The 25998-nt window shown below is 43.9% G+C and overlaps 1 protein-coding gene across 8 annotated transcripts in view; it reads right to left on the bottom strand.

Annotated features, from left to right (window-relative positions):
• Positions 1-25406, bottom strand: part of SNED1 (sushi, nidogen and EGF like domains 1) — a 291723-nt gene extending 266317 nt beyond the window's left edge. For 5 of the 8 annotated variants that reach the window (XM_073625740.1, XM_073625741.1, XM_073625739.1 and 2 more), the window contains exon 1: positions 23335-24387. In XM_073625740.1, the coding sequence (XP_073481841.1) occupies positions 23335-23532 (198 nt within the window). In that variant the 5' untranslated portion in view covers positions 23533-24387. Of the gene's footprint in view, positions 1-23334 lie in introns of all 8 variants that reach the window. The other 3 variants (XM_073625736.1, XM_073625737.1, XM_073625738.1) reach the window with 3 other exon arrangements.
• Between the last annotated feature and the right edge of the window lie 592 nt (positions 25407-25998).

The raw sequence follows: 25998 nt of genomic DNA, 5'->3' as shown, positions 1-25998 counted from the left end.
TATCCCACATTTGATCCACCTGGACCAGGCAGGGTTCGTGCCGCTGAGGGAGTCGAGAGACAATACCATCTGGGTCCTCAACCTTATACATGAAGCGCGGTCGGTCAAGAAGCCTTTTCTGCTACTCTCTACGGACTCGGAAAAGGCTTTTGACAGAGTGGCCTGGCATTTTATGCAAGCCACTCTGGAACATATTGGTGTTGGCCCAAACATGAGAGGCTGGATATCGTCTCTCTACTCGGCTCCCTCGGCGACGGTACGGGTGAACGAGTGGCGTTCGGACTTTTTTGACATCTCTAACGGGACGAGGCAGGGGTGCCCCCTGTCACCACTAGTTTTTATTCTGACCCTTGAGCCATTCATGTGTAGTGTCCGTGGGAATCTCAATATAACCGGGATCACGAAGTCCTCTGGGCACCACAAAATCGCGGCCTTCGCCGACGATCTGATTTTTTTTCGTCTCCAACCCACAGATCACATTGCCCAACATCCTGTCAGCTCTGAAGTTATATGGGGAAGTTTCAAATTTCAAAGTCAATTGTGCCAAGTCCGCAGTGTTGAATATCACAATACCAGCCATGGAAGCAGCCAATATGAGCAAATCCTTCCCCTTCCGATGGGCGGAGAAATCTATCCGCTACCTGGGGGTGGACATCACTCCGGACTTGGCACACCTATATACCAGTAACTTCCTACCCTTACTTCAGAGACTTAAGATAGACCTCCAGACGTGGCACAAACTAACCTTGACCTGGTTTGGCCGGTGTAACGCCCTGAAAATGACGGCCTTACCCCGAATTTTATATATACTCCAAACATTACCGATCAAAGTACCAACGACCTTCTTTAAGCAAATTCAGTCTACTGTGAGGGAGTTTATCTGGTCTCATAAATTCCCCAGAACAAAAATGCAAACATTGACCAGACCTAAGGAGAAGGGGGGCATCGGGCTCCCGGACATTTTCCGGTACTACCAAGCTGTCCACCTGGCTAGGATCGCCGATTGGCACTGCAACAGGGACTCCAAACAATGGGTGGGAATGGAAATTGAGGATTCCTCTATTCCCTTACTCTCGGCCCCGTGGCTCACGTCCCCACCTCCGGCGGACTTGAGAACCCACCCGCTGATAGAAGCCACCCTCCTGGTGACGAGGAAAATATTCCGAACCACGGACCTATCACCGTTACCCTCCCCCATGACACCTATCATAGGTAACCCGGATTTCTCTCCCGGACTTACGAGCCATAGATTGAGACAATTAATTACTTTTGAGAAGCAGTCCCTAGGTGAGATATGGCCTCGGGGAGAGTTCCCATCTGCCACCACTATCTCTAGACTCATTGAACCTCTGTTAGACAGTCTTAGCACTCTCCAGCTTAGACACTTTCTGAAGACTTTTCAGAAGGTCCCCTATGTCCCTCGTGGTCACACTCCTCTGGAATCCCTTTGTAAAGCTGGGGAACCTATAAGACACACACTCTCATTTATATACAGTCTTCTCACCAGTCAAGGGGAGGACACGATCCCAGAGTTCCTACTGAAATGGGAAAGGGACCTGGAGATTCAGTTTTCCACACAACAAAGGGAGAAGGTCTTGGTTTTGGCACACAAGTCCTCGATCACGAGCCAGTATCAAGAATCGGGATACAAAATCCTGACCAGGTGGTACAGAGTCCCATACATGTTGCATAAAATGAACCCTTCGCTGTCGGATAGGTGTTGGAGATGTGACAGGGAGGTGGGAAGTATTTTACACATCTTTTGGTCGTGTCCGGTCCTGAGACCCTTTTGGGAGGCGGTGACTTCGACTATACAAAGTTTGACCTCGGTCAAACTCAAAGATAACCCAGCTGCATGCCTTCTACACCTAACCGCAAGACCGATCCAAAAGTACAAGAAAACACTGACCATGCAACTTCTGAATGCAGCGAGAGCATGTATTCCAGCACTATGGCGAGATCCCCTTCCACCAACCAGGGTCCTTTGGTATTCAAAAGTAAACTGTATCCTGCGTATGGAGGAACTTACTGCAACTCTACAAAACAAGGAGGAACAATTTAATGACAAATGGAGACCCTGGAGATATTTTGTTGGTACTAACACATTTCTACAGGAATTGGCTCAAGCACAATCCCCGTCTACCTGAGATGAAAATCACGTAGATATTATCAAAACAAATACCTGTACACACCCCTATGGGGTCTGGCAGACGGGGCCGATGGGGGGGTGATGTCGCAGCCATTCCCTTCCAACCTCCTCTTTCTTGCCCTCTTCCCCTCCTTCCCTCCAAGCCTTCCTGGTCTTTCTTCTACCCCGCTTTCCCTCCTATTTCTATTCTTTCTTCCACTATAGGTTCTTCTGTATTGACCAGCTCACCAAGCAGCCGTGGAGACGGCGTTAACAAATTAAATGAGAAGATATTATTCATAGTGAGCAGGAAATATATACCTGTTTAGCATAAAACATACTAGCCTTCAATGGTTTAAACATTGCATTTCATATCAAAATTGTTTAATTTCAGTTTAAGGTTTATGCAAGGAGGCCCATCCGTAGGCAACCTTGATTTACCATATAAGGAAAAGTCATATGTTTGGCTAGAACATACTTATAGTACCACACTTGTTTGGTGGATAACCTGATTTTGGTCTACGGATTCAATGTATATGACTCAAAACGTGTCAATGTATGAAAATGTATGACCTGTCGTATTCTGGACTATGTATTTATGCCTTCTGTACAAAATAAAGGAATTAAAAAAAAAAAACTACACCAATAAATTAAAAAAAAAACTAAGCAGTAAAGTTAGCCCATTTTTTTCGTCCAAAAGTTTTGATTACCTGTTTTTGTGTACTTAATATTTAAAATATAGGGTTTTTTTATTTTTTTTTTATCTAAATTCTGCATACAAGTGAACTGATTGGAGGTTTGTTTTGTTTAATAAATGTTTAAATGTAAAAAAATTTCTGTATCACTTAAGGTTGCTTTCACACTGGAGCGGGCATGCGTTGACGGTAAAACGCTGCTAGTTTTAACAGCGCTTTACCGTCATTTTAGCGGCGCTATTCGGCTGCTAGCGGGGCGCTTATAACCCAGCTAGCAGCCGAGGAAGGGGTTAAATGCGCCCCTGAAGCGCCGCTTCCGAAACGCTTTGCAGGCGCTTCGGCAGCGGTGCACATTCATTTCAATGGGCAGGAGTGGTGGTATACACCGCTCCAAAGATGCTGCTTGCAGGACTTTTTTTTTAACATCCTGCCAGCGCATCGCCTCAGTGTGAAAGCACTCGGGCTTTCACACTGAGACTGCAGGGGAGCCGATTTACAGGCACTTTACAGGCGCTATTTTTAGCCCAAAAGTGCCTGAAAAACGCCCCAGTGTGAAAGGGGTCTAACTGTTAGATTTTATGAGATGAAGGGAAAAAAAAAAAAAGAAAAAAAAAAAAATCGGCCTAATATATCGGCCCAAAAAAATCGGCATCACATATCGGCCATCGGCCAGAGAAAAACCCATATCGGTCGACCTCTAGTTCTTGACGGTCGAAAGTTCAGAGAACGTTTGTGTGACCGTGTGTATGCAAGGCAAGCTTGAGCGGAATTCCGTCGGAAAAAAACATCCAAGTTTTTTCTGACGGAAAATCTGCTCATGTGTTTGGGGCATTAAAGGATAAGTTTACCTTTTGACAAAAAATAATAAATGCCCTTTTTTTGTAGGTAAAAAAAATGTGCATTTATTATTTTTTGTTTCTGGAGCCTGTAAAGCATTGCACTAACGATTAGCAGATCGCTGATGCCATGCAGGTCTCCTGCAGATCTGTCAGTGTATCGGCGTGATCGTACCTCATATGAGCAAGCCAATACACTCTGACAGTTAAACTCAATGGACTACCATGGCGCTCACAGCACCGTGGTAGTTCATTAAAAACTACAACCTGACAACCACAAAAGCTGCCGGACCTTGTAGTTTTCCATTCACAGAGGACTGTAAAGGAGTGACGTGGCCAGGTGGGCAGAGCCCCGCACGGCTGCATCTTTTTTTTCTTCTGGCAGCAGACACGGGGAGAAGATCCCTGTGATCAGGGGAGGGGGGCATGAGGGCCGCTGCATTCATAACATGTTACATATTACACCCTGAATATGGGTATAACATGTTATGAAAGGTGAACTTATCCTTTGACATTTGATTGAGTGATCCCTGCCATGGCATTGTTCATATGACACAATCCTATGAAGCATATGGCCAGTTTATTCAGAACAAGTATTATATAGGTACTCTGTGTCACTAAACCCACATACTAAAAAAACTATCATATACAAAAACAAAAGATTTCCCCTGAATGGACTTTAAAGGCACTTGCTCACAAGTATTTAGATAATAAGTATATATGACAGAGTATAAAGAGTAAACAAATTTTTATTTCAACAAAGTATAGGTTAAAAACATAGTGTATCATACATTCAACGGAGCATATTACAAGATTAATAGTTTTTTGTTGATATTGAACATGAATTTGTATGGAGGCTCTTTTTCTCACAACTGACGTGTTTCGGAATAAACAATGTTTTTATGTCCTTCTTCAGGGATATAGTAGAAAAGAGCAATTCATTTATAACATGGTTCGTTGAAATATTTTAAAACTCCAAAATTGAAAAAGCGTAGGGCGTTATTGCTGGTAAGGTTGTTTACATTGGAACAGTCATGGTTAGTATTAAGCACAATTATTTAATAGTGGTCCCATTGTATGGGGCAAGGTGTCTCACCTAACCCCGTCCCACCTCGGATGTGTGCAGGCCGGAGCCATATACTGAGGCTGAAAGTGAGGGAACCCCTGTTTGTGTACAGTTTAAGATATGTCAGCCACGCATCCCAGCATCAAGCTTGTGTAACGCCTCAAGCGTTATATGCTTACCCTTATGTAAACTGATTGGTGCATTATAATATTGCATGCAATGTGGAACAAATACACTTTAAATGGTAGATTGCTATGAATGACACCCTGTGCTAATTAATACATGTAATCAACTGTCTTGAACCTTTCTCAACTAGGGTTCCATGGAACCACGGGGTTCCTCCAGAGGTTGCTAGTGGTTCCTCGAGCAAAGAACAAGTTCTGCCTCTAAGATAGGTAATCACTGACACCAATAATCTTTTAGGCCACCCATAAGGGAGGAATTCTCCCCAATCACCACAAATGTAAGGAGCATTCATCCCTGTGACCATCATTCTAATGTAGTTAGATATTGTAATTATTAACAGGGGTTTCCTGAGACAATTTCAAGGGTTCCTCCATGTTAAAAAAAAAAGTTGAGAAAGTCTTTCTTTAGGTCCTTTCAAATACATTTTCCCTCCAGCCTAATACATTTAAGAGTTACATGCAGTTTTTATACAAGACTTCATATATTTAAACTTTGATTCAGTAGGTCATGAAAACTCAATTCAGAATTTTTAAGATACAGCTTAGAAATTTTGTTTTTATTAACCACTAGGCGCCCGCGCTATAGCCGAAAAAGACGGCTACAGCGCAACGCTCAATTGCCGGGAGGGCGTCCCTGGACGTCCTACAGTTTACTCCTTCCCCACGCACCGCCGCGAGCGCGCACCAAGGAAATTCTGTGTTGGCTGTGTCCCTTGGACACAGCCAATCACAGATCGTGCTAAATGGCCAATCGCAATTCATAGCAAGTAACCCAACGTCCTATTATGCCCGTCCCTACGAGTGGAGATCCCTAACAGTGGAGGAGTTTACATTTTTTATGGGCCTCACATTCTGTATGGGACTAACCAAAAAAAATGAATTACGTTCATATTGGTCAACCCTCCCCATCCACCACATGCCCATCTTTTCCTCAGTAATGCCCAGAACCAGATATCTCATGATTATGAGATTCCTACACTATAATGATAATACCCAGTGCCCTCCCCGAAATGACCCAAATTTTGACAAGCTTTATAAAATTCGGCCACTACTAAATTATTTTTCTGAAATCTTCCCCCAGTTGTTTACCTCAGACCAACACATATGCTTGGATGAGTCCCTTATCAAATTTTCTGGCAGGCTGGGCATGAAACAATTTATTCCCACCAAAAGGGCCTGCTATGGGGTGAAGCTGTATAAATTGTGCGACTGAACCACAAGGTATACATAAGCCTTCATGGTATATGAAGGGAAGGACACCCAGCTGCATCCTTATAATTGCCCAGACTACATGGGATCAAGCGGAAAAGTCGTTTGGGAACGCATAAACCCACTCCTGGAGAAAGGCTACCATTTGTACGTAGCTAAATTTTATACAAGTTTGCCCCTGTTCCACAACCTTCACAGAAAGAACACTCCAGCATGTGGCACCGTAAGGACGAACCGGAAGGGCTTTCCTTAAAGCCTCGTCAACAAGAAGCTAAGAAGAGGGGAGACGGCGAGTTTACGGAATGAGGAAATTCTGGCTGTGAAGTGAAGGGACAGAAGGGATGTCTACATGCTTTCTTCGATCCACAATACATTTGTTGAGATCACCAGGAGGAATGGCCTAATCCAAAAACCAACATGTATCCACGAATACAATATGTTCATGGGGGGTGTCGACTTCAACGACCAAATGCTCGAACCCTACCTTGCCACAAGACGAACATACCAGTGGTATAAAAAAGTTTAACTTTATTTGTTTAATTTGGCCATATACAACAGCTATGTTATCTATCACAACTCCACTGAAAGCCCCAAATCCTTCCTTGGCTACCAGGAAGAAATCACCGCTGCCCTTATATTCCCGAACGGCCCACCAGAAAACATTTGATCGGATGTGATTAGTAGACTCTCCGAAAACACCACTTCCCCGATAAAATCCCTCCCAGACCAACAGGCCAAGAACGTCAGAAAAAATGCCGGGTGTGCACCAGAGGAGGAGTCAGAAGAGACACCACTTATCATTGTCCCCAATGTCCTTCCCAACCAGGCCTCTGCATAGTTGACTGTTTTTGTCGGTACCATACTTCACTAAATTATTAGTAAAGTATGGTAAACATAACCCTCACTTCCTGCCATTTACCTTCACACCCCTTATGCCTCTACTTGCTCTGTTACTGACCCTGGCTTGTTATTTGACCACGCTTCTGCCTACTGATTCTGTTAATACCTCTGCCTGATCTGGAACTGACCCTGGCATGTTATTCGACCACGTTTCTGCCTATCGATTCTGTTCATACCTCTGCCTGATCTGGAACTGACCCTGGCTTGTTATTCGACCACGCTTCTGCCTACCGATTCTGTACATACCTCTGCCTGATATGGAACTGACCCTGGACTGTTTGACCATGCTTTTTGCCTGCCTCTTGGACTGATCTTGTACCCTGCCACTGGACTAGTGGGATTCATAACACAGGGGTCTCACATATGTGAGGAGCTTCAGAATTGTTTTTCTGGATAAAGAAAACAATTTTTTTTTGTTTTCTCATTCCTAGATTAGGGTCTGGAGACTCGGAGGATTCAAAGAGATTTGGGTGGGAGAAGCCTCTACCCCTGTCCCCATTCTGTCCTGAATGAGACCCTACTTCTGCCTGCTGCCTGTAGGACCTATGCCATTATGCCTCTGCCTGTCGCATGAACTGACCACACCACATGGACCATGTTCCTGCCTACTACCAGGATCAATATTTTGGCACTGCTGACACTGACCCTGGACTGTATATAGACAGTATCCCTGCCTGCTGCCTGTACTGACTATGGACCTGCCTGTTGCCTGGACAATTGCGTTCGCTTTTACTGACCAAGTCCCTGCCTGCTGCCTGGACCAGTGCTATCCTCTTGTGGACAATTGCGCTACTAAAACCACAGGTAATCTTTTTTTTACCCTTTGCTCATCAGAATGTATTTTGGGGTGTAATTCTTGGTATGTGCATACTATATGTCACTAGAACACCCAACGATGTTCCTTGCATGTTGGGCCTCTGTATGTGGCCAGGCTGTGTAAAAGTCTCACACATGAGGTATTGCCATACTCACGAGGAGTAGCAGAATATATTTTGGGATGTAATTTTTGCTATGTACATGCTATGTGTTGGAAATATCTTATAAATGGACAACTTTGTGTAAAACAAATGCGTTTTCATTTTTTTCCCACATATTTCAAAAACTTCTGGAAAAAAATGAACCGTTCAAAAGACTCATTATGCCTAATAGATTATACGTTGGGGTGTTAGCTTTCCAAAATGGGGTCATTTTGTGGGCGTTTCCATTGTCCTGGTGCTCCAGGGCCTTCAAAAGTGTAATAGGCGGTTGAGAAATGAGATGTGTAATTTATGCTCCTAGAATGCCTGAAGGTGCTATTTCAATGTTGGGCCTTTGTATGTGGCCAGGCTGTGTAAAAGTCTCACACATGTGGTATCGTCATACTCAGGAGGAGTAGCAGAATGTATTTTGGGTTGTCATTTTTGCTACATGTTGGAAATATCTTATAAATGGACAACTTTGCGTAAAAAAATGTGGTTTCATTTTTTTTCCACATTTTTCAAAAACTTTCTAAAAAAAATGAACCGTTCAAAAGACTCATTATGCATCATAGATTATATGTTGGGGTGTTAGCTTTCCAAAGTGGGGTCATTTTGTGGGCGTTTTCATTGTCCTGGTGCTGCAGGGCCTTCAAAAAGTGTAATAGGTAGTCAACAAGTTAGATGTGTCTTTTATGCTCCTAGAACACCTGATGGTGCTCCCTGCATCTTGGGCCTCTCTATGTGGCTAGGCTGTGAAAAAGTCCCACACATGTGGTATCGCCATACTTAGGAGTAGCAGAATGTGTTTGTCATTCAAAGTGTGAGAGCACCGAAGGCTGAAAATTGGTCTGGGCAGGAGGGGGTTTAAGTGCCCAGTAGGCAAGTGGTTAACACTATACAGGTTGGTATATACAGGAAAAGTAAAGAGAAAACACCTTTGGAGGAATGTGGTCGTTATCTCTCACTATCACATGCATGAAAGACGTAATTATGATCCTAGGTTGACCAGCTCCCAGTAAACATGTTTATATTACAGTATGGGGAAAAGAAACTAACTGGAGAGTGGAAAGAATCTGCAGATAAACAAAGTTCTAGGATTTTTGCAATATATGCACATAGGAAATGTTATAAATGGATATATAAAGCTATTTCTTTAAAATGCAGCATAAGAATCATTTCTAAACAAGACAGTCATGTTTAAAGTAGATGGTAAGTTTGTACAAAGAAAAAATACAGGCAAATATTACATACAGTGAACACTAAGATACCGGGCTAAGGGGTTATATTGAAATCCAAACTTTACTGTAAAAAGTGAAGCTGCTACTTGTAAAAAAAAAAGTGACGCTTATTGGACTAATGTGAAGGGTGGCTAAAATGGTCAAGACTCAACAGATGGGAAAGGGTGAATTGCCTATTTTTTATTCTCACAAAACTACAGAACAGTTTCTTGGACAATACATGCTATCTTCACGCATTTAAAAATGAGGTGGCCATATCCTGTGGGCATGAGGTTCACTTCAGTAAAACTATAGTATATGTGAACCCATTCAGTCTAAAATAGAAATGAGAGGCAAAATATGTGTGTGTGTATATATATATATATATATATATATATATATATATATATATATATATATATATGTTAACCCTTGTCTTGTAAAACAACCCATTCAGTCTAAAATAGAAATGAAAGGCAAAATATGTGTGTGTGTGTATATATATATATATATATATATATATATATATATGTTAACCCTTGTCTTGTAAAACAACCCATTCAGTCTAAAATAGAAATGAAAGGCAAAATATGTGTGTGTGTGTGTATATATATATATATATATATATATATATACATATACACACACATTATAAATACCTTTTTTCTATATTTTATATAAGTGCACACATGACCTCTGTTCTCAGCTGCATAAAGAACTTGGTGGGGAGGTGGGGGTGAAGGAACAGCAGCACACTGGTTTTTCAAGTGAATGGCTGTGCAGGAGAGGTGTGTCAGCACAAGTCTGACCATTGGACGACAGACAAGCCATTCTCGCAGCACAAAAAAACTGACCACACTGGGATGGATGTGCCCTCATGCTTGGTGTGGTCAGTTTGAAACAGGAAAGCAGAAGGCAGAATACACAAACTGTTGTAATTCCTACACTGTTCACCTGATTTGGATGTAAATACCCTCAAATTAAAGCTGAAACTCTGCAGTTAAAGCACATCTTGTATGTTTTATTTCAAATCCATTGTGGTGGTGTATAGAGCCAAAAAGATTAGAATTGTGTTGATGTCCCAAATTTTTATGGACCTGACTGTATTTCACGCAAAGGAAGCAATACAGATAAAACAGGATACTTTTTTAAGTACAGGGTATAACAGACACATATCAGGAATATCAAATTGTGGGGTAACATTTTCAGGATGCAAGAGACTCTTTGAAAAACACTGAAAAAATCTAGATATGTCTCATACTGTGTTTACAACAGCAAAAGGCTTTATTCAATATTAAAACAATGAACAGCCTCTCCCTCACATTTTCTAACATAGTCATGTTATCTGTAAATTGTTTTTACTGATGATTGAAAATAACTTATTGGAAACTAAAAAAAACATGTTCTCTTGACAGCATTTGGGAGCAAAATATACAAATATGTTTATCCAGCCATTTCCCATTACTTAATAGTCTTTCAAAATACAAATGTGGAGGGCCTTATGTGAAGTGAAGAGGAGAACCAATCATTAAATATTTCCCTTACATTATTACATCTTCTGAGGGACCAACAGGACCATCTAGGCTGCCAGTTTCCCAGGTTACATCCTGTAGCACCCAGTGGGTTCTCTGAGCAGATGCATAAGAGTCCAACCTCCACTGGCCCTCACATCTCTCCACTGGAGGCTTCTCATCTTGTTCTCCAGGAGTCCATTTTACTGTGACACCTCGCATCAGGAAACAAACCTACTGCGTACTGTCCTCTCTTGATGCAGCCCTCTTGCGGTCGCTTCCATATACCATGGTATTTGTCCAAGTTCCATTACTTAGAGCAGGTTTCTTGATAACATCACTGGATACAAGAGACACATTCACTTCACTTCTTGCTGTAAAACCTTTACTTGACTCCTCAAAAGCAGGTCTAGCAGATCAGGCAGTCTCTACAGCAATAATGTTTACAGTCATTGAATTATCTGTGACTGTGAAGCAGTCGTTATAAGATAAGGGATTCTAGGAAAGTGGAACTATGTGGAGGGCTCACATGGCAGGCTTGGGGGTCTCAAGCGCACATAGAAAGGTGTTTCCCTTACAACTACCTTTGCAGAACGCTGTAACACTGCATCAGAAACAGGCATCCTTACTTCTGAATGGAGGAACATTTCCTCCAATAATAGAATGTGAAAACTATTGCACTAATGGAGTGGGAGGAACGTAGCTAAAATATGTAAGGATACCTTACAGGTAGGACAATCTCAGAGGAATTTATTAGCTGTCCAATTATGAAGCCAACGATCAAGGGGTTAATATGGCGCACAATGGATGTAGCCAATTACATATAACTATAAATGGTGGGGGGTGGGTTGGGGGTTCCTGTGAGGGGGGACTTGGTGGTGGTAGTTAATGTTTCACAACAAGTTCAGGTATTAGTCCATGTAAGGATAAAATGATGCTGAATAAATGGAAGGCTGCCAGTCTATAGGAGATAGAAGAGGCTCTGGAACAATAAAAAAGAAAGAAGGACGGCACCCTCTAAGTGCAGCATGTATGTTAAAAATATTTATTACAATAGATAAAAACACTCACATTTGAGTTGCTAAAAACCAGCATATAAGTAGTTTATATGCCACCAGGACCCAGGTCACAGGACTCACATCCCAGGAACCCCCCCACCGGCCAGTGACACCCACATCCCCCGAGAGCACGCGGATGAAACTACTTATATGCTGGTTTTTAGCAACTCAAATGTGAGTGTTTTTATCTATTGTAATAAATATTTTTAACATACATGCTGCACTTAGAGGGCGTCGTCCTTCTTTCTTTTTTCAAGTATTAAGCCATAAGATTCTGCGCACTTGAGTGGATATTAGAGTCTTCCCGGAAATTTGTCTCACAACAAGTTCTAGGGCATCCACACAAAAAAGTAGAGCAGAAAGCAATTGCTGTAGTTGTTCTGTAAAAAAATGATCCTGAAATACATGGTCATGCTGATTCTTCTTTGTCCTAGTCCAGTTAACTACAGTTTGACATACTGAAATGGCAGCAAGAGATGGTTGCAGGGCCGAGCCTGCAAAACCAAAGCAAAGAGAGCTTTCTACGTGCAGAATCTTTGAAAGACGGAACATCTTCTATATGTACAATGAGATATTTGTTTATAACAGAGACGGCAGCCATCAACCACGGGATTGGCCCACTTCTTTGCAAACTCTTTTTCCACTGGATAGAAATTGTCAAAGACTTTAGGGGAAGATAAAGATACTTTTTGGTACGATCCAGTCATCACAGACTGCACATTCTGTTTGTTCATGCACAGGGAATGTTTTGCAAGATTTAGTGGACTTTCTTTGTACCCAAAGGTGAATGGCGAGACATTAGAGTGCAATACCAAGGCTCTTGCAGACATAGGCAATACCTTTTTCAATCTTAGCAACATGTTGCAGAAAGCTCCTTCTTCAACATTTTGACAGTCTGGGGAAGGGAAATGCTCCGCAGCTTCTTCCAATACTGGATCTATATTCTCTTCACTTCCTTTTGTGTATCCATCCTCTAGGACTGGCATATCGGCATAAGACTCAGGTTGAGAAATGGAAGTAAGAGAGGCAGTGTGCTTCTGAGCCCTGGACAAAGATGGCTGTATTAAAGCCATAATCTGTCCAATGAATTGTGACAGAAAATTCTGCTTCTGTCAGGTTGACTGCATGTTGCATGCTAAAATAGAACTAGAATCTGATGCAGACATCGATGTTAGAACTGGGTTCTGCTCCTATGCAGGAGGGACACATCATCACTCTGAGGCAGAGCCAAAATTCACCTGAAGTTTTGAATTGGTTCCCTTTCACCTAATCTCCAACATAGCTACAAGTGAGGGTATTCACCTGGACGGTATTCACGGAGTAGAGTGCAGAAATAGGTTAAATATGTCAGTAAGGAGTATGTGGCAATCCAGGTATAGACAGTCACGTAACGAATCCCTGTGGCAAAAGGGTGGGAGGAAGTGCATGAATACCTTTCAGGGGCTCTAAGAGGAAGTGGCATTAAAGTATGTGACCAGTGGTATGATGTAACACCAGGACATCCATCTGTGACTAAGCTCTAAGTAGTTTGAATTTTTGCACCAAGTTTAAAACGTTTGCACTGTGAAATGAATATATTTCAAGCATAGCCCCATTTTTTCAGTAATGGTCAGAGATGCAGGGGGACCCTGCCTTACATGTTCACATTGCTGGACTCTATATAAAGTCCAGGCTTCGCCGGTCATGGTGGGCATACCCCCATTGGGTTCCATAGGGATGGACCATGACCCTGGACCTGTATAACACCCTATGGATGTCCGAACTCCTTGCACCAAGTGCCAAGGTGAGCACCTATGCAGGATCCAGTGCCCGAAATTGGGTACAGCTCGCAAAGTTTTACTGCGTTTGCACCAGTCCGGACATACTGCGTCTACACAGGCATTAAAAAACGGAGATGTTGATTGAAGAATTTGACGAAAATTATGAAGAAAAATAATGAACTAGTGAAACTTATTCTTCCATGAAGGTGAAAAGGTCCATTACTTTCAGACACTAGCACAGAACTGAGGATTCGCAGAGTGGGGTGGGGTTATAGGGAAGGTGCCCCAGGGGGTGGGGTGTCCTGAAAAGCTTGCCAGTGTCCAATCACCTGAAGGTACATGACATTAACCCATGGTTCATGAACAGGTTTCCTATATTGTACGATTAAGACATTTAGCTTTTTGTTTCATTACTGTACTTAAAACACTGTGATGACTCATTTGCAGTCTGTGGTATAAAGCAATATAAAGCACATCATAAATCTTACATACACAATGAGAACAGAGATGTACACTAACACTTAATTTAACTTGTGTGTCTAGGAAAGTAAACAAACTGCTATGTACACAAGTCTCTGCTTTTCGTGTGTGCAGCTAGAAAATGTTTTGCTTTGAAGAATAAAATGTATATGTGTTTTTAATCCAGCACTGCTGAGATCCTCTGCTTCCAGCAATTTACATCTGGATTTAGTTCCACTACTCCAAGGAATTAAATAGTCAAATTTCCACATTTTTTTTTCCTTTCAGCTAGAAAAAAAAAAACTTTACAAACTTTAGGGAGTGGAGTTGCATACTAAGAACAAATTGTTTTCACTGGGGCAAATAGCTTTCTATATTGTTGCATAAGCTGTATAAATTGTTATAAAAGAAGGTCAGATGGCAGAGACCTTATTCCCCTACACCCACCCACCTCTCTCTAGTCTTATAAATACTGCCTTTTTAAATGGCGTTAACCCTTCTGCTCTCTGAAGTGTTATCCCACTGTACACACACTGAACATGATTGTTTGAGTCACGATTTGAACACAACACAATATGTGTCTAAGTATGTTGCAAGAGCCCGTAAAGCCACTGATTTGGGATTTCCTAAGAAAAAGACACAGCCCTCTGTTCCTCTACTATCCAGCTGCAATCTAAATCTACAACCTCTACGCATTTTAAATAACCAAAACTCAAAAATCGTATCACACTTTCATATTTAGCAGGGTAGAAATTATTACAGGTAATGCTAATATTGTCACATTACAGCTGCAAAGCCAGATTCTTTATGGGGGCTATTTCCACCCAAAGACAAAATGACCCAGCGGAATCACCATTACCCCAGTCTCTAAATGACTCAAACTCTGCACAAGGCCACAGTTCCTTGTCACTTAGCTTTCCCTTACAGTGGCAATCACACAGGCATAGTTCATTGGATCTGTATACCCTGTAAAATAAGTTCAATATCTCTGCACTAAGTAAATACAGGAATTCAATAAATTGGTTATGATACAGGAAAAGTCAAAACTGTGCTGACCCAGACAGTCGTGATGGGGTGATAATTGACTATTTAAAAGGAAATGTATTTGGTATTTTAATTGTGACAGTTAAATCAGTATTTCATTTTTAAAAAATTGTGTACGCAGCTTAACTAGATATGACCTTTCACGGATCAAACTTTATCCGTTTACTGCTGAATAGGCAGAAATTCAATCCATAGGTGGCCCTGTCACCGCCACCCAGCTTGACAAACTTCGATCTGAAAACTGAAAGGGGAGCTCCACCCAAAAGAGGAAGCTCCACTTATTTTCCTCCTCCCCCTCCCCCCTCCCCCTGCTGCCACATTTGGCACCTTTCAGGGGGAGGGAGAAGCAGATACCTGTCAAACCCAGATATCAGCTCGTTGTGCAGCAATCTAAGAAACTTCCGACCCATTCCGGAAGACACACAGGTCCAAGAAGACAGCGGGACCATTCAGAAAGCGCAGCACGACTCGCGCATGCGCAGTAGGAAACAGGCCGTGAAGCCACAAGGCTTCACTTCCTGTTTCCCTTAGTGAAGATGTCGGTGCCTGCACCCAGAGCTGATGAACGCATTGGCTTGGGGTGCCAACATCGCGGGCTCCCTGGACAGGTAAGTGTCCTTATATTAAAAGTCAGCAGCTACAGTATTTGTAGCTGCTAACTTTTTTTTTTTTTCCCCAGGCTGGAACTCCTCTTGAAGGAGGCGGGTGAAAAACTGTCACCAAAACAATGATTGCATTCAATCAGCTAGTTACTTGTTAAGTATTCTGACAGCTGCAGGTGTTAGCTGTCAGGCTGGGTTCACACTGGTCCGACAAACGCTCCGACATTGGGAGCTCATGTCGCATGACGTGTGAAATTTAATGTTTCCCTATGGGAGCCGTCCTAACTGGTCCGACACAAGTCGTTCCGACTTTAGAAATGCTCCCTGTACTACTTTGGTCCGACTTTGATCCTACTTCATCCTATTGACTATCATTGAAGTCGGATCAAAGTCGGATTGCCGTCTCGCATGATCCGACTTCGGCACGCGACTTGTGCTCAGATCATCTTGATGGGGAACTCCGCGCCAAATTTTAGATAAAAATCCGGCATGGGTTCCCCCTCCAAGAGCATACCAGGCCCTTGGGTCTAGTATGGAACTTGAGGGGAACCCCCTACGCCGAAAAAGCGGCGTGGGGGGTCCCCCCAATCCATACCAGACCCTTATCCGAGCACGCAGCCCGGCCGGACAGGAATGGGGGTGGGGACGAGCGAGCGCCCCCCCCCTCCTGAACCGTACCAGGCCGCATGCCCTCAACATGGGGGGTTGTTGCCTTGGGGGAGGGGGGCGCGCTGCGGCCCCCCCACCCCAAAGCACCTTGTCCCCATGTTGATGAGGACAAGGGCCTCTTCCCGACAACCCTGGCCGTTGGTTGTCGGGGTCTGCGGGCGGGGGGCTTATCGGAATCCGGGAGCCCCCTTTAATAAGGGAGCCCTCAGATCCCGGCCCCCCACCCTATGTGAATGAGTATGGGGTACAGCGTACCCCTACCCATTCACCTAGGAAAAAAGTGTCAATTTAAAAAAAACACTACACAGATTTTTAAAGCATTTTATTAGACAGCTCCGGGGGTCTTCTTCCGACTTCGGGGGTCTCTCCGGTTCTTCTCCACGCTCTCCGGATCTTCTGCCGGGCTCCTCCGCTCTCTTCTGCTCTTTTGCCGCTCTTTTGCTAAAGCGGAGGAGCCTGGTCTTCAATCTTCTGCCTTCTGCCTTCTGCCCTCTTCTCCTGATGTTGACACGACGCTCTCTGGGGCTAGAATGCTCTCTGTGCGCTCTGCTCTGACTTATATAGGCGGTGACCCCGCCCCCTTATGCCGTCACAGTCCCTGGGCATGCTGGGACTGTGACGTTTTAGGGGGCGTGGTCATCACCCGATGACCACGCCCCCTTATGCCGTCACAGTCCCAGCATGCCCAGGGACTGTGACGGCATAAGGGGGCGGGGTCACCGCCTATATAAGTCAGAGCAGAGCGCACAGAGAGCATTCTAGCCCCAGAGAGCGTCGTGTCAACATCAGGAGAAGAGGGCAGAAGGCAGAAGGCAGAAGATTGAAGACCAGGCTCCTCCGCTTTAGCAAAAGAGCGGCAAAAGAGCAGAAGAGAGCGGAGGAGCCCGGCAGAAGATCCGGAGAGCGTGGAGAAGAACCGGAGAGACCCCCGAAGTCGGAAGAAGACCCCCGGAGCTGTCTAATAAAATGCTTTAAAAATCTGTGTAGTGTTTTTTTTTAAATTGACACTTTTTTCCTAGGTGAATGGGTAGGGGTACGCTGTACCCCATACTCATTCACATAGGGTGGGGGGCCGGGATCTGGGGGCTCCCTTATTAAAGGGGGCTCCCGGATTCCGATAAGCCCCCCGCCCGCAGACCCCGACAACCAACGGCCAGGGTTGTCGGGAAGAGGCCCTTGTCCTCATCAACATGGGGACAAGGTGCTTTGGGGTGGGGGGGCCGCAGCGCGCCCCCCTCCCCCAAGGCAACAACCACCCATGTTGAGGGCATGCGGCCTGGTACGGTTCAGGAGGGGGGGGCGCTCGCTCGTCCCCACCCCCATTCCTGTCCGGCCGGGCTGCGTGCTCGGATAAGGGTCTGGTATGGATTGGGGGCGACCCCCCACGCCGTTTTTTCGGCGTAGGGGGTTCCCCTCAAGGTCCATACCAGACCCAAGGGCCTGGTATGCCTCTGGAGGGGGAACCCATGCCGGTTTTTTATTTAAAATTTGGCGCGGAGTTCCCCACTAAAGATTCATACCAAACACAGTGCCGGCATTGGCGGGGATCCAAGTCGGATCCCCGTTCATTGAAAGTCGGACACATGCCGGCTTCATGTCGCAGGGCAAAGTCGGATCCAAAGTAGGACGGCTGTCGTGTCGCACCAGTGTGAACCCAGCCTCAGAATGCAATGGCCATGGATGGCGATTCCTCCATCTATGCTGTTTAGCAAGGATGGGGCAACCTGTTCGATTTCTTTCATTATACCCACAGGCTGAGCAAAACAAATCTTTGCGCGTATGGCCAGCTAAAACGACGGTGATTGTAACACTGCCATCCCTGTTGAAGGACATCACATGCTGTGGTTCCTCTTACCGGCTACTACATCACTGCAGGACATACAAGCCTGCGGGAGGAACCACAATTCAAGGCAGGGGGGGAGTAGATTTTCAACACACCTAGAACTGCCAGATATGTGCAGCAGTTGGGGATTAGCAAAGCAGCAGAGTTTGAAGACACGGGCCTCCAAAAAGGCAAGTATACAGCATCTTCTTTTACAGTGTGGGTTTTACTTACATAGCACCCAGGAGGGTAATTTTAAGCAGGAAGCGGAGTGAAACCGCTGAGCCATGAATTACTTCCTCTAATGGTTAATCTGTAAATTTTTACAATAAACACCAATATAAAAGAGAAAGCATATAAAAATAAGAAAGTCATACAACTTTACAGAAACTGCTAAAATAATACATCATGTTTTCCCTTTAAAGGGTAACTCCACTTTCATGGGAAAAAAATAGTAAATTGAAAAAAAAAATAATATAGCATATACAATTGTGACACAAGTCATATTTTTGATTGAATGTTATTAAAAATTGCCTTTCCTTTTCAATCTGCAACCACTGTAATTTTCTGTAAAATGCAATGCAATATGTTTACTGAACGCCTTCTAGAAACGTCATTTGGTGCTTGTTTGATGGGCTCACTGATTTTCCTAGAAGTCTACACTAAGATACAGGTCATATTTTTGGCATCCCCTGCAACAAAAATGTCATTTTTAATAAGATACTCCTAATAGAAAATCATGTCTAAAGGAATGTAGACCCAGAAACTTTCCTCATTAGAGCCCTACAGCTGCAGCAGCTAGTTGATATTTATGAAACCACTCCCATTAGACTCCCTCAGCACATGGGCACAGAGGAACAAACAGTGATTTCTTCAGAAAAACAAAAGGTAGGAATCTGCAACAAGGTTTGCTAAAATCCCTGCAATGTACATAGATCACCCAGAGGGAAATGTTTTTTTCTCAACAAAAGTGGAGTTACGCTTTAAAGAGACACTGGAGTTGATTTACTAAAAGCAAATAGGCTGTCCACTTTTCAAGAGAATTTGCGCCCAGAACTTAGTGAATGTGGCGAAGTTTCAGTTTGCAAAGAATGCTCAATCACATGCAAGGAAAGTAAAAAAAACTGAATTTTTGCTTGAACATAATTGAATAGATGGAAGTAAGCAGAGTTTCACCTCAACCACTAAGCTCTGGAGAAAATTCCCTTGCAAGGAGCTACTTTGCTTGCAAAGTCACAACAGCCCATTTGCCTTTAGTAAATCAGCCCCACTGTCACCTTGTGAACCCTTCTTATGTGATCTAATATCCAATCATTAGGACAGAGCACTGTCACCTGACTGAAGGATTGATGTGACGGCTCTCCTTAGCATCAAAAGCACATGCACAAATTTGCAGAATATGCTGGATGGCAGACACAGCTTTTTTATTTTTTAGAGGTGCTGGGGGATCAATTTTCCGCTTTTTGCCAATGCTGGAACTGGGCTTTAAAGGAGAAGTATGGGTTTTTTTCCCTAATCATACTTACATAGGTGGATGCAGCATCGGTCCGATGCTGCATCTGTCGCCCGGCGTCTCTGCACTGAAAACCGAGCCATTGAACACCGCCGATGGCTCGGTTCTCTCACCTCCACGAGAGGAGAGCTGTTGACTGTCAATCAACAGTTCTCCTGCTCTGCTCCTCCAGGCTCACTGGCGTGTTCAGCTGTGGAGGAGCGGGGAGCAGCTGCCTCAGCGGCTCTCTGAGAGGCTGAGACTGCCATCAGTCCAGGCACCTGGCAAGTCCAGACGTCCGAAGTTGGGATGACACGGTGCCTGGACTGAACTTGGTGACGTCAGCAGAGAGCGGACTTCAGACTGCTCTCTGCTGAAAACGGGTCACAGGAGTGCAAAACAGGTTGCACTCATGTGGCTCTTAGGAGAAGCCCAACTGAATGAGCTCACGCTGGACTTCAACTTTAAAGTCCCAAGCTCTTCTGCAGTACAGCCTGACATGCAGATCTGACAGCAATACCTTCTCTCAATTCATATTAAATTATTTTTATTCATTTTATTTAACCTTCTCTCAATTCATACTGTGAGTGCAGGGTGTCATTGAGGTGTGTCACTATGGTGTCCTACATTCACAGTGTTCTCCTGCAGAGAGTGACACTGATGTATTCCCATCAGGGCCACTCTCTCCACCAGAAAAGAGGACCCTGCAGTATCAACTGACTGGACAGACGACTTGTAAAAGTTAATTATAAAAACGAAAAAAAAAAGGATAACATACTAGTGAAAGCCAAATGGGAAGGGGGAGCCTGGAGTTGGGTTTAAATGTAGTAGACCACAGCAAATCATATATAATTTCGGTCTCATCTCACCACCTGCTCCATCATGCAATTTTCTGTGTTTTTCAAAATACACAAACCATGGCAAAAAAAAACATTGTTCACAGCTTGTTGTCACCAACATGATGAACTGTGTGCTGGATTTCTGATGAACTGCATGTTGGATTTCTGACGCACTGTGCTCTGTTTTAACCTTTAAAGTGGATGTAAACCCAATGTCATCCTTTCTAAACTACTGCCATAGGGGTTATCTATAAGGATATACATGCCTCCTGCATGTATCTTTACCTGTCAAATGTCTCCCCTCTGTATGTTATTAGACCCGGAAAACTGTAGATTCTGTGGGTGGGTCTGTTGTCTGGAGCTTGGTGGGTGGAGTCGTGATGTCAGTAGACTCCCCGCCCACCTCTACACTCCCCTTGTCAATATGCATTTTCTCCTGTGTATTTCTAACACTGAACTTCTGCTATGATCTCTAACATCCAGTGAAAAGACAGGAAAGTAACCACATGACTTTAGCATGCCAAATCATGCTGAGGTGTGGAACAGCCAATCCTTGCAGAGCTGCTGAAGAAAGGAGTGGGGGAGGGAATTTAAAAATACTGCATGTGTCTTAGGCTAGTGCACGAGATATGTAAATCACCTGTCACTCACAGCAAAGGGGAGGATTTGACAAAGTTTTTCTCAGTTTGTCAAGAATTGTCTCACTGAACAATAAAAGAGGATTGCTCAGAGATGGATTAACTCTGTGTGGCAAGACTGGGCTCTGTCTATCACACATGTCCAATAGACAACACAACTTTATCTGACAATGCTCAGGTTGAGCAAATCTCTACAGGAACCTGTGCATGAATTTTCCAAGGAAATGCTTGACCATAATACTGTAGTTAGCTTGCAAATCTTCATGATTCAAGGAAGTCAGGTTAATACTATACCGACTGTTTGCTTTTAAACAAGGAAGTGTTCCAAGTGCATCTGACTATAGAGAGCCGTTTAACGTTTTAGGAATATTTATCAAGCCTGAGCAACAATTACAGCCCAGGGTAACAAACTTGCTTCTAGAAAGTATCCTATTACAGGACTCGATGTACAGGTTCTAAGTACTCGCTCAGTTTTCCAAAGACTATGGCTTTTCACACCCCCTTTGCACTTTGCCCAGCACTTGGAACCTACAACACATAACAAACCTCATAGGGAGGAAGTAGCTCTTTATTTACCCTAGGGTCATGGTGGAGCACTAGTTATAAGGTTCTGTATGTGTACTATGGACATTGTGCTGACCTTATCAATAACTAGCAGTTCACAAAATTCTAACTTTTTTCAGCAAATTTCTAGACATGCAAGTTTTTAAATCATACTGGATAGTTTGCTTCAATGCAACAGCAGACAAGTTAAGGTTAAGATAATACACTCGTTTGGCTAAGCAAGATCCTGCAAAAATCTTGTCCTTACACTCTACGCATGTATCAATTGTGCTAATATTTACATGTGTAACCCTGGCCCTTCCATCTAGGGCCCTAGGCTAGGATGCAAGCAGCTCCTGATATGTAGCATCCTTCGTTGCTAGAACCCAGGTGGTTTTTTGCCACCTATCGCCCTTCACTGAATAGAATAAAGATGGCCTTTCAGGGCCAACATGTCAACTCAATAGTGTGTAATTAAACTGATTACACATTACTGATATGTACACATCAGCCCTCAACAGGCCAATACAGTACATTCATGCTGTGTATGCATGTAAACATTTGCATGCATATATTGTAAAATACAGTCCATACACAGGACTTTAGAAGCAGATTTTTCTATTTTCGTTTTACAGATGTAAGCACAGCACAGGTTTACTAATCTTTACGCAGCCAATAGAAAACAATACACCCAAAAAAAGACTGTACTGATAAAAATAGGGGTTTTTTTCCCTTGCCGTGTGCAAGGCCATCTGATGCTCTACTTTTACATACTGTAGTAGATTCACCTGTCAGATTGTTATATCTCTCAGAGCTGTAGTGCTGAAAGATTCCTATCAGAATTATACTTTGTTCCGCTCACAGACAATACAAAGCCTGGTGATGGTGTTATGCTCCCACTGATGGATTCTCCATATAATATAAACTAATAATTGGTGAATCCAGCTGAGACACAGTGACACCTTTGTTATTCCCCGTGAGGAGGGGCAGAAACTACTACCTGGATATCTTGCTCCTGGAGCTTCTGTGAGATATAGGATGCTGCCAAATTATTAAAACCACGGTGTCCAAGCAAAACTGAAATACCAATGTTATTTTTTTCCCCTTACATCCAGGGGTCCTATGTGCAAAAAGGTAGGGTTCACCAGAAGGTATTATCTTGTTTACTAAGATTGCTAAGTACAATAACTTATGGCAAGAAATCACATTTTTTTTAATAAAGTGAAATGAGAAAAAAAGCTGATATCTGGATAGTTGACAGCTAATAGTAAATACACACTGAACTGCTTGTTATGCATTGAATTCTCTACATTTTGCAACTGTGATCCACATTGGGTTGGTATGATGTTACATAGTATTACAGTTATGTCCTTAGGAGGAATCTGTGTATTGTTCAGGGTGAATGTTGGTGTGGTTGCATGGTACAGTTTAAAAAGATGTTTCCTTTCCCCATACAAATGCTCAAATTCCCACTGTTGTGGTACTAATATTTAATCATATCCACTTAAAAGTGACCCAAGAGAGAATTCATTTTAAGCAAGGCACCATAAATGTCATTAATCTATTACTCAACTTTTGTATATCCTTTTAGAAGACCATGAATGATTGGTGGATAAAGTCTATTAAATTGGCAAGGTATGAAACTTTCTTTTACATCTATGTCAAGATAACAATAAATAGTAATATTCTGCAATATACTCACATAAAGACCACTGTGCTTGTCCCCAAAGAAAGTAAATGCTCTAGAGATAGGTAGTAATCCTGATCCACCATCGTCTTGTCTTCGGGTTACTGAGTCACCCTCTTCATAGCCAAAGGGGTAGAAATCGGACAAAGGTACCAAGCCATGTGCAATGGAAAACACATACCACAGAAGCAAGATCTGGGCAAGTGAACCCATTCCCAGAGGTAACAGAACACACACTAACCAGGGTGATAGTGCTGGACTCAGATAGTGTGTACAATGCCCTATACTAAAGTAATGACCACACCAGACTGACACTATTCAACCCCCCTCTGAAAACCCCTGGTGATTCTGTCCAATGGCTTGGAGTCTTATATTTCTCCCACAACATAGTGCAACTGTATCATCTTTATGTTGTTTTCTATAATTGTGCAATTAGCTTGGGATATAATTATTTCTACTCAGTGGCAGCCTTAGTCGTTGTGATCTCCCAAGTTCTGCAAAGGATGTAAATTCTGTCAGTTTACCTTCTATCCCTGGCATTACTCATCCAGCCTCATATACAACAGAATCATCTCTCTCTCAAACTGTACAACCCCCTGCATTATCCTTCTTTAACCATTTCCCTACAATGCTCCTGTCTACACTAATATCCACCACAGTGTGCATCTACCACACGTCAACCAGTGGGAAGACCCTGTGCAGCCCATTACCAACCCTATATGCTCTCCAAAACCTTCAATGCATCTGCCACTACAGTATCTCTGACCTATGATGTCCCTACATGAAGCCTGAACCAGCTTTCCCCTGTGGTATCCTTACCAACCCTGAACCAGCCTTTCCCTGTGGTATCTTTACCAACCCTAAACCAAACTATCCAAACTATAATCCCTGAACCAATCTCTCCCTCTGCTACCTCCACTAAACCTAAATCAGCATGTCCCTATGCCGCCAACCCTGAACTGGTCTGTTTATATAGTATCCAAACAACCCTGAACCGACCTGTCCTGTGTCACTTCTACCAACCTTTTCCTCTGGTACCTCTACCAACCCTGAACCAGCCTGTCCTATTACCTCTATTAACCCTGAACCAGCCTGTCCTGTGGATACCTCTACCAACCTTGAACCAGCCTGTCCTGTGGTACCTCTACCAACCCTGAACCAGCCCGTCCTCTATTACCTCTAGCAACCCTGAACCAGCCGTCCTCTATTACCTCTACCAAACCTGAACCAGCCCCTCCTCTGGTACCTCTATCAACCCTGAACCAACCTGTCCTCTATTACCTCTACAAACCTTGAACCAGCCTGTCCTCTATTACCACTACCAATCATGAACCAGCTGGTACCTCTGCCAACCCTGAACTAGCCTGTTCCTCTATTACCTCCTCCAACCTTGAACTGGTTCCTCCATATATTAACCCTACAATAATGAACTAGACTGTCCACTGTTACCTCTACCAACCCTGAACCAGCCCGTTCCTCAGTCAACCCTGAAACCTGGTCTTCCTTTATTTACTATAACCCTGAACCAGCCTGCCCCTCTTTTGTTTCTCCCAGCCCTAAAGTATTCTGTTGAATCAATCTGTTCTATCTCCTTTATCAGCCCTGAACCTGCCTATCTCTCTTTTATTTCTCCCAGCCCTTAAGCAGCCTGTCCCATTACCTCCAAAAACCCTGAACCAAGCTGTCCCTGTGGAATCTTCACAAAACCTAAAGCAGCTTGTCCCTGTGGTACCTGTAACCAACCCAGAACTAGCCTGTCCCTCTACCAACCCATAACCAGCCTGTCCCTGTGGTACCTGTACCAACCCAGAACCAGCCTGTCCTTGTGGTACCTCTACCAACTCAGAACTAGCCTGTCCTTGTGGTACCTCTACCAACTCAGAACTAGCCTGTCCTTGTGGTACCTCTACCAGCCAAGAACTAGCCTGTCCCTGTGGTACCTCTACCAACCCAGAACCAGCCTGTCCCTGTGGTACCTCTACCAACCCAGAACCAGCCTGTCCTTGTGGTACCTCTACCAACCCAGAACTAGCCTGTCCTTGTGGTACCTCTACCAACCCAGATCTAGCCTGTCCCTGTGGTACCTCTACCAACCCAGAACTAGCCTGTCCTTGTGGTACCTCTACCAACCCAGAACTAGCCTGTCCTTGTGGTACCTCTACCAACCCAGAACTAGCCTGTCCTTGTGGTACCTCTACCAACCCAGAACTAGCCTGTCCCTGTGGTACCTCTACCAACCCAGAACCAGCCTGTCCCTGTGGTACCTCTACCAACCCAGAACCAGCCTGTCCTTGTGGTACCTCTACCAACCCAGAACTAGCCTGTCCTTGTGGTACCTCTACCAACCCAGAACTAGCCTGTCCCTGTGGTACCTCTACCAACCCAGAACCAGCCTGTCCTTGTGGTACCCCTACCAACCCAGAACTAGCCTGTCCTTGTGGTACCCCTACCAACCCAGAACTAGCCTGTCCTTGTGGTACCTCTACCAACTCAGAACTAGCCTGTCCCTGTGGTACCTCTACCAACCCAGAACTAGCCTGTCCCTGTGGTACCTCTGTAGCAGAATGTCCCTATGGTAGCCCTGAGACAGGTTGTCCCTCCACCATTCAGCTACAAGGTATGAGTGGTCCTGAGGCATGCCATGGTGTCCCTGAGTTACCTTGGTCCCCTCAGCCTGTT

The sequence above is a fragment of the Aquarana catesbeiana genome, linkage group LG04 (assembly GCF_042186555.1).
Source record: "Aquarana catesbeiana isolate 2022-GZ linkage group LG04, ASM4218655v1, whole genome shotgun sequence".
Taxonomy (NCBI): domain Eukaryota; kingdom Metazoa; phylum Chordata; class Amphibia; order Anura; family Ranidae; genus Aquarana; species Aquarana catesbeiana.
Note: the sequence above shows the minus strand (reverse complement) of the source record. Positions and strands in the feature narration are given on the sequence as shown.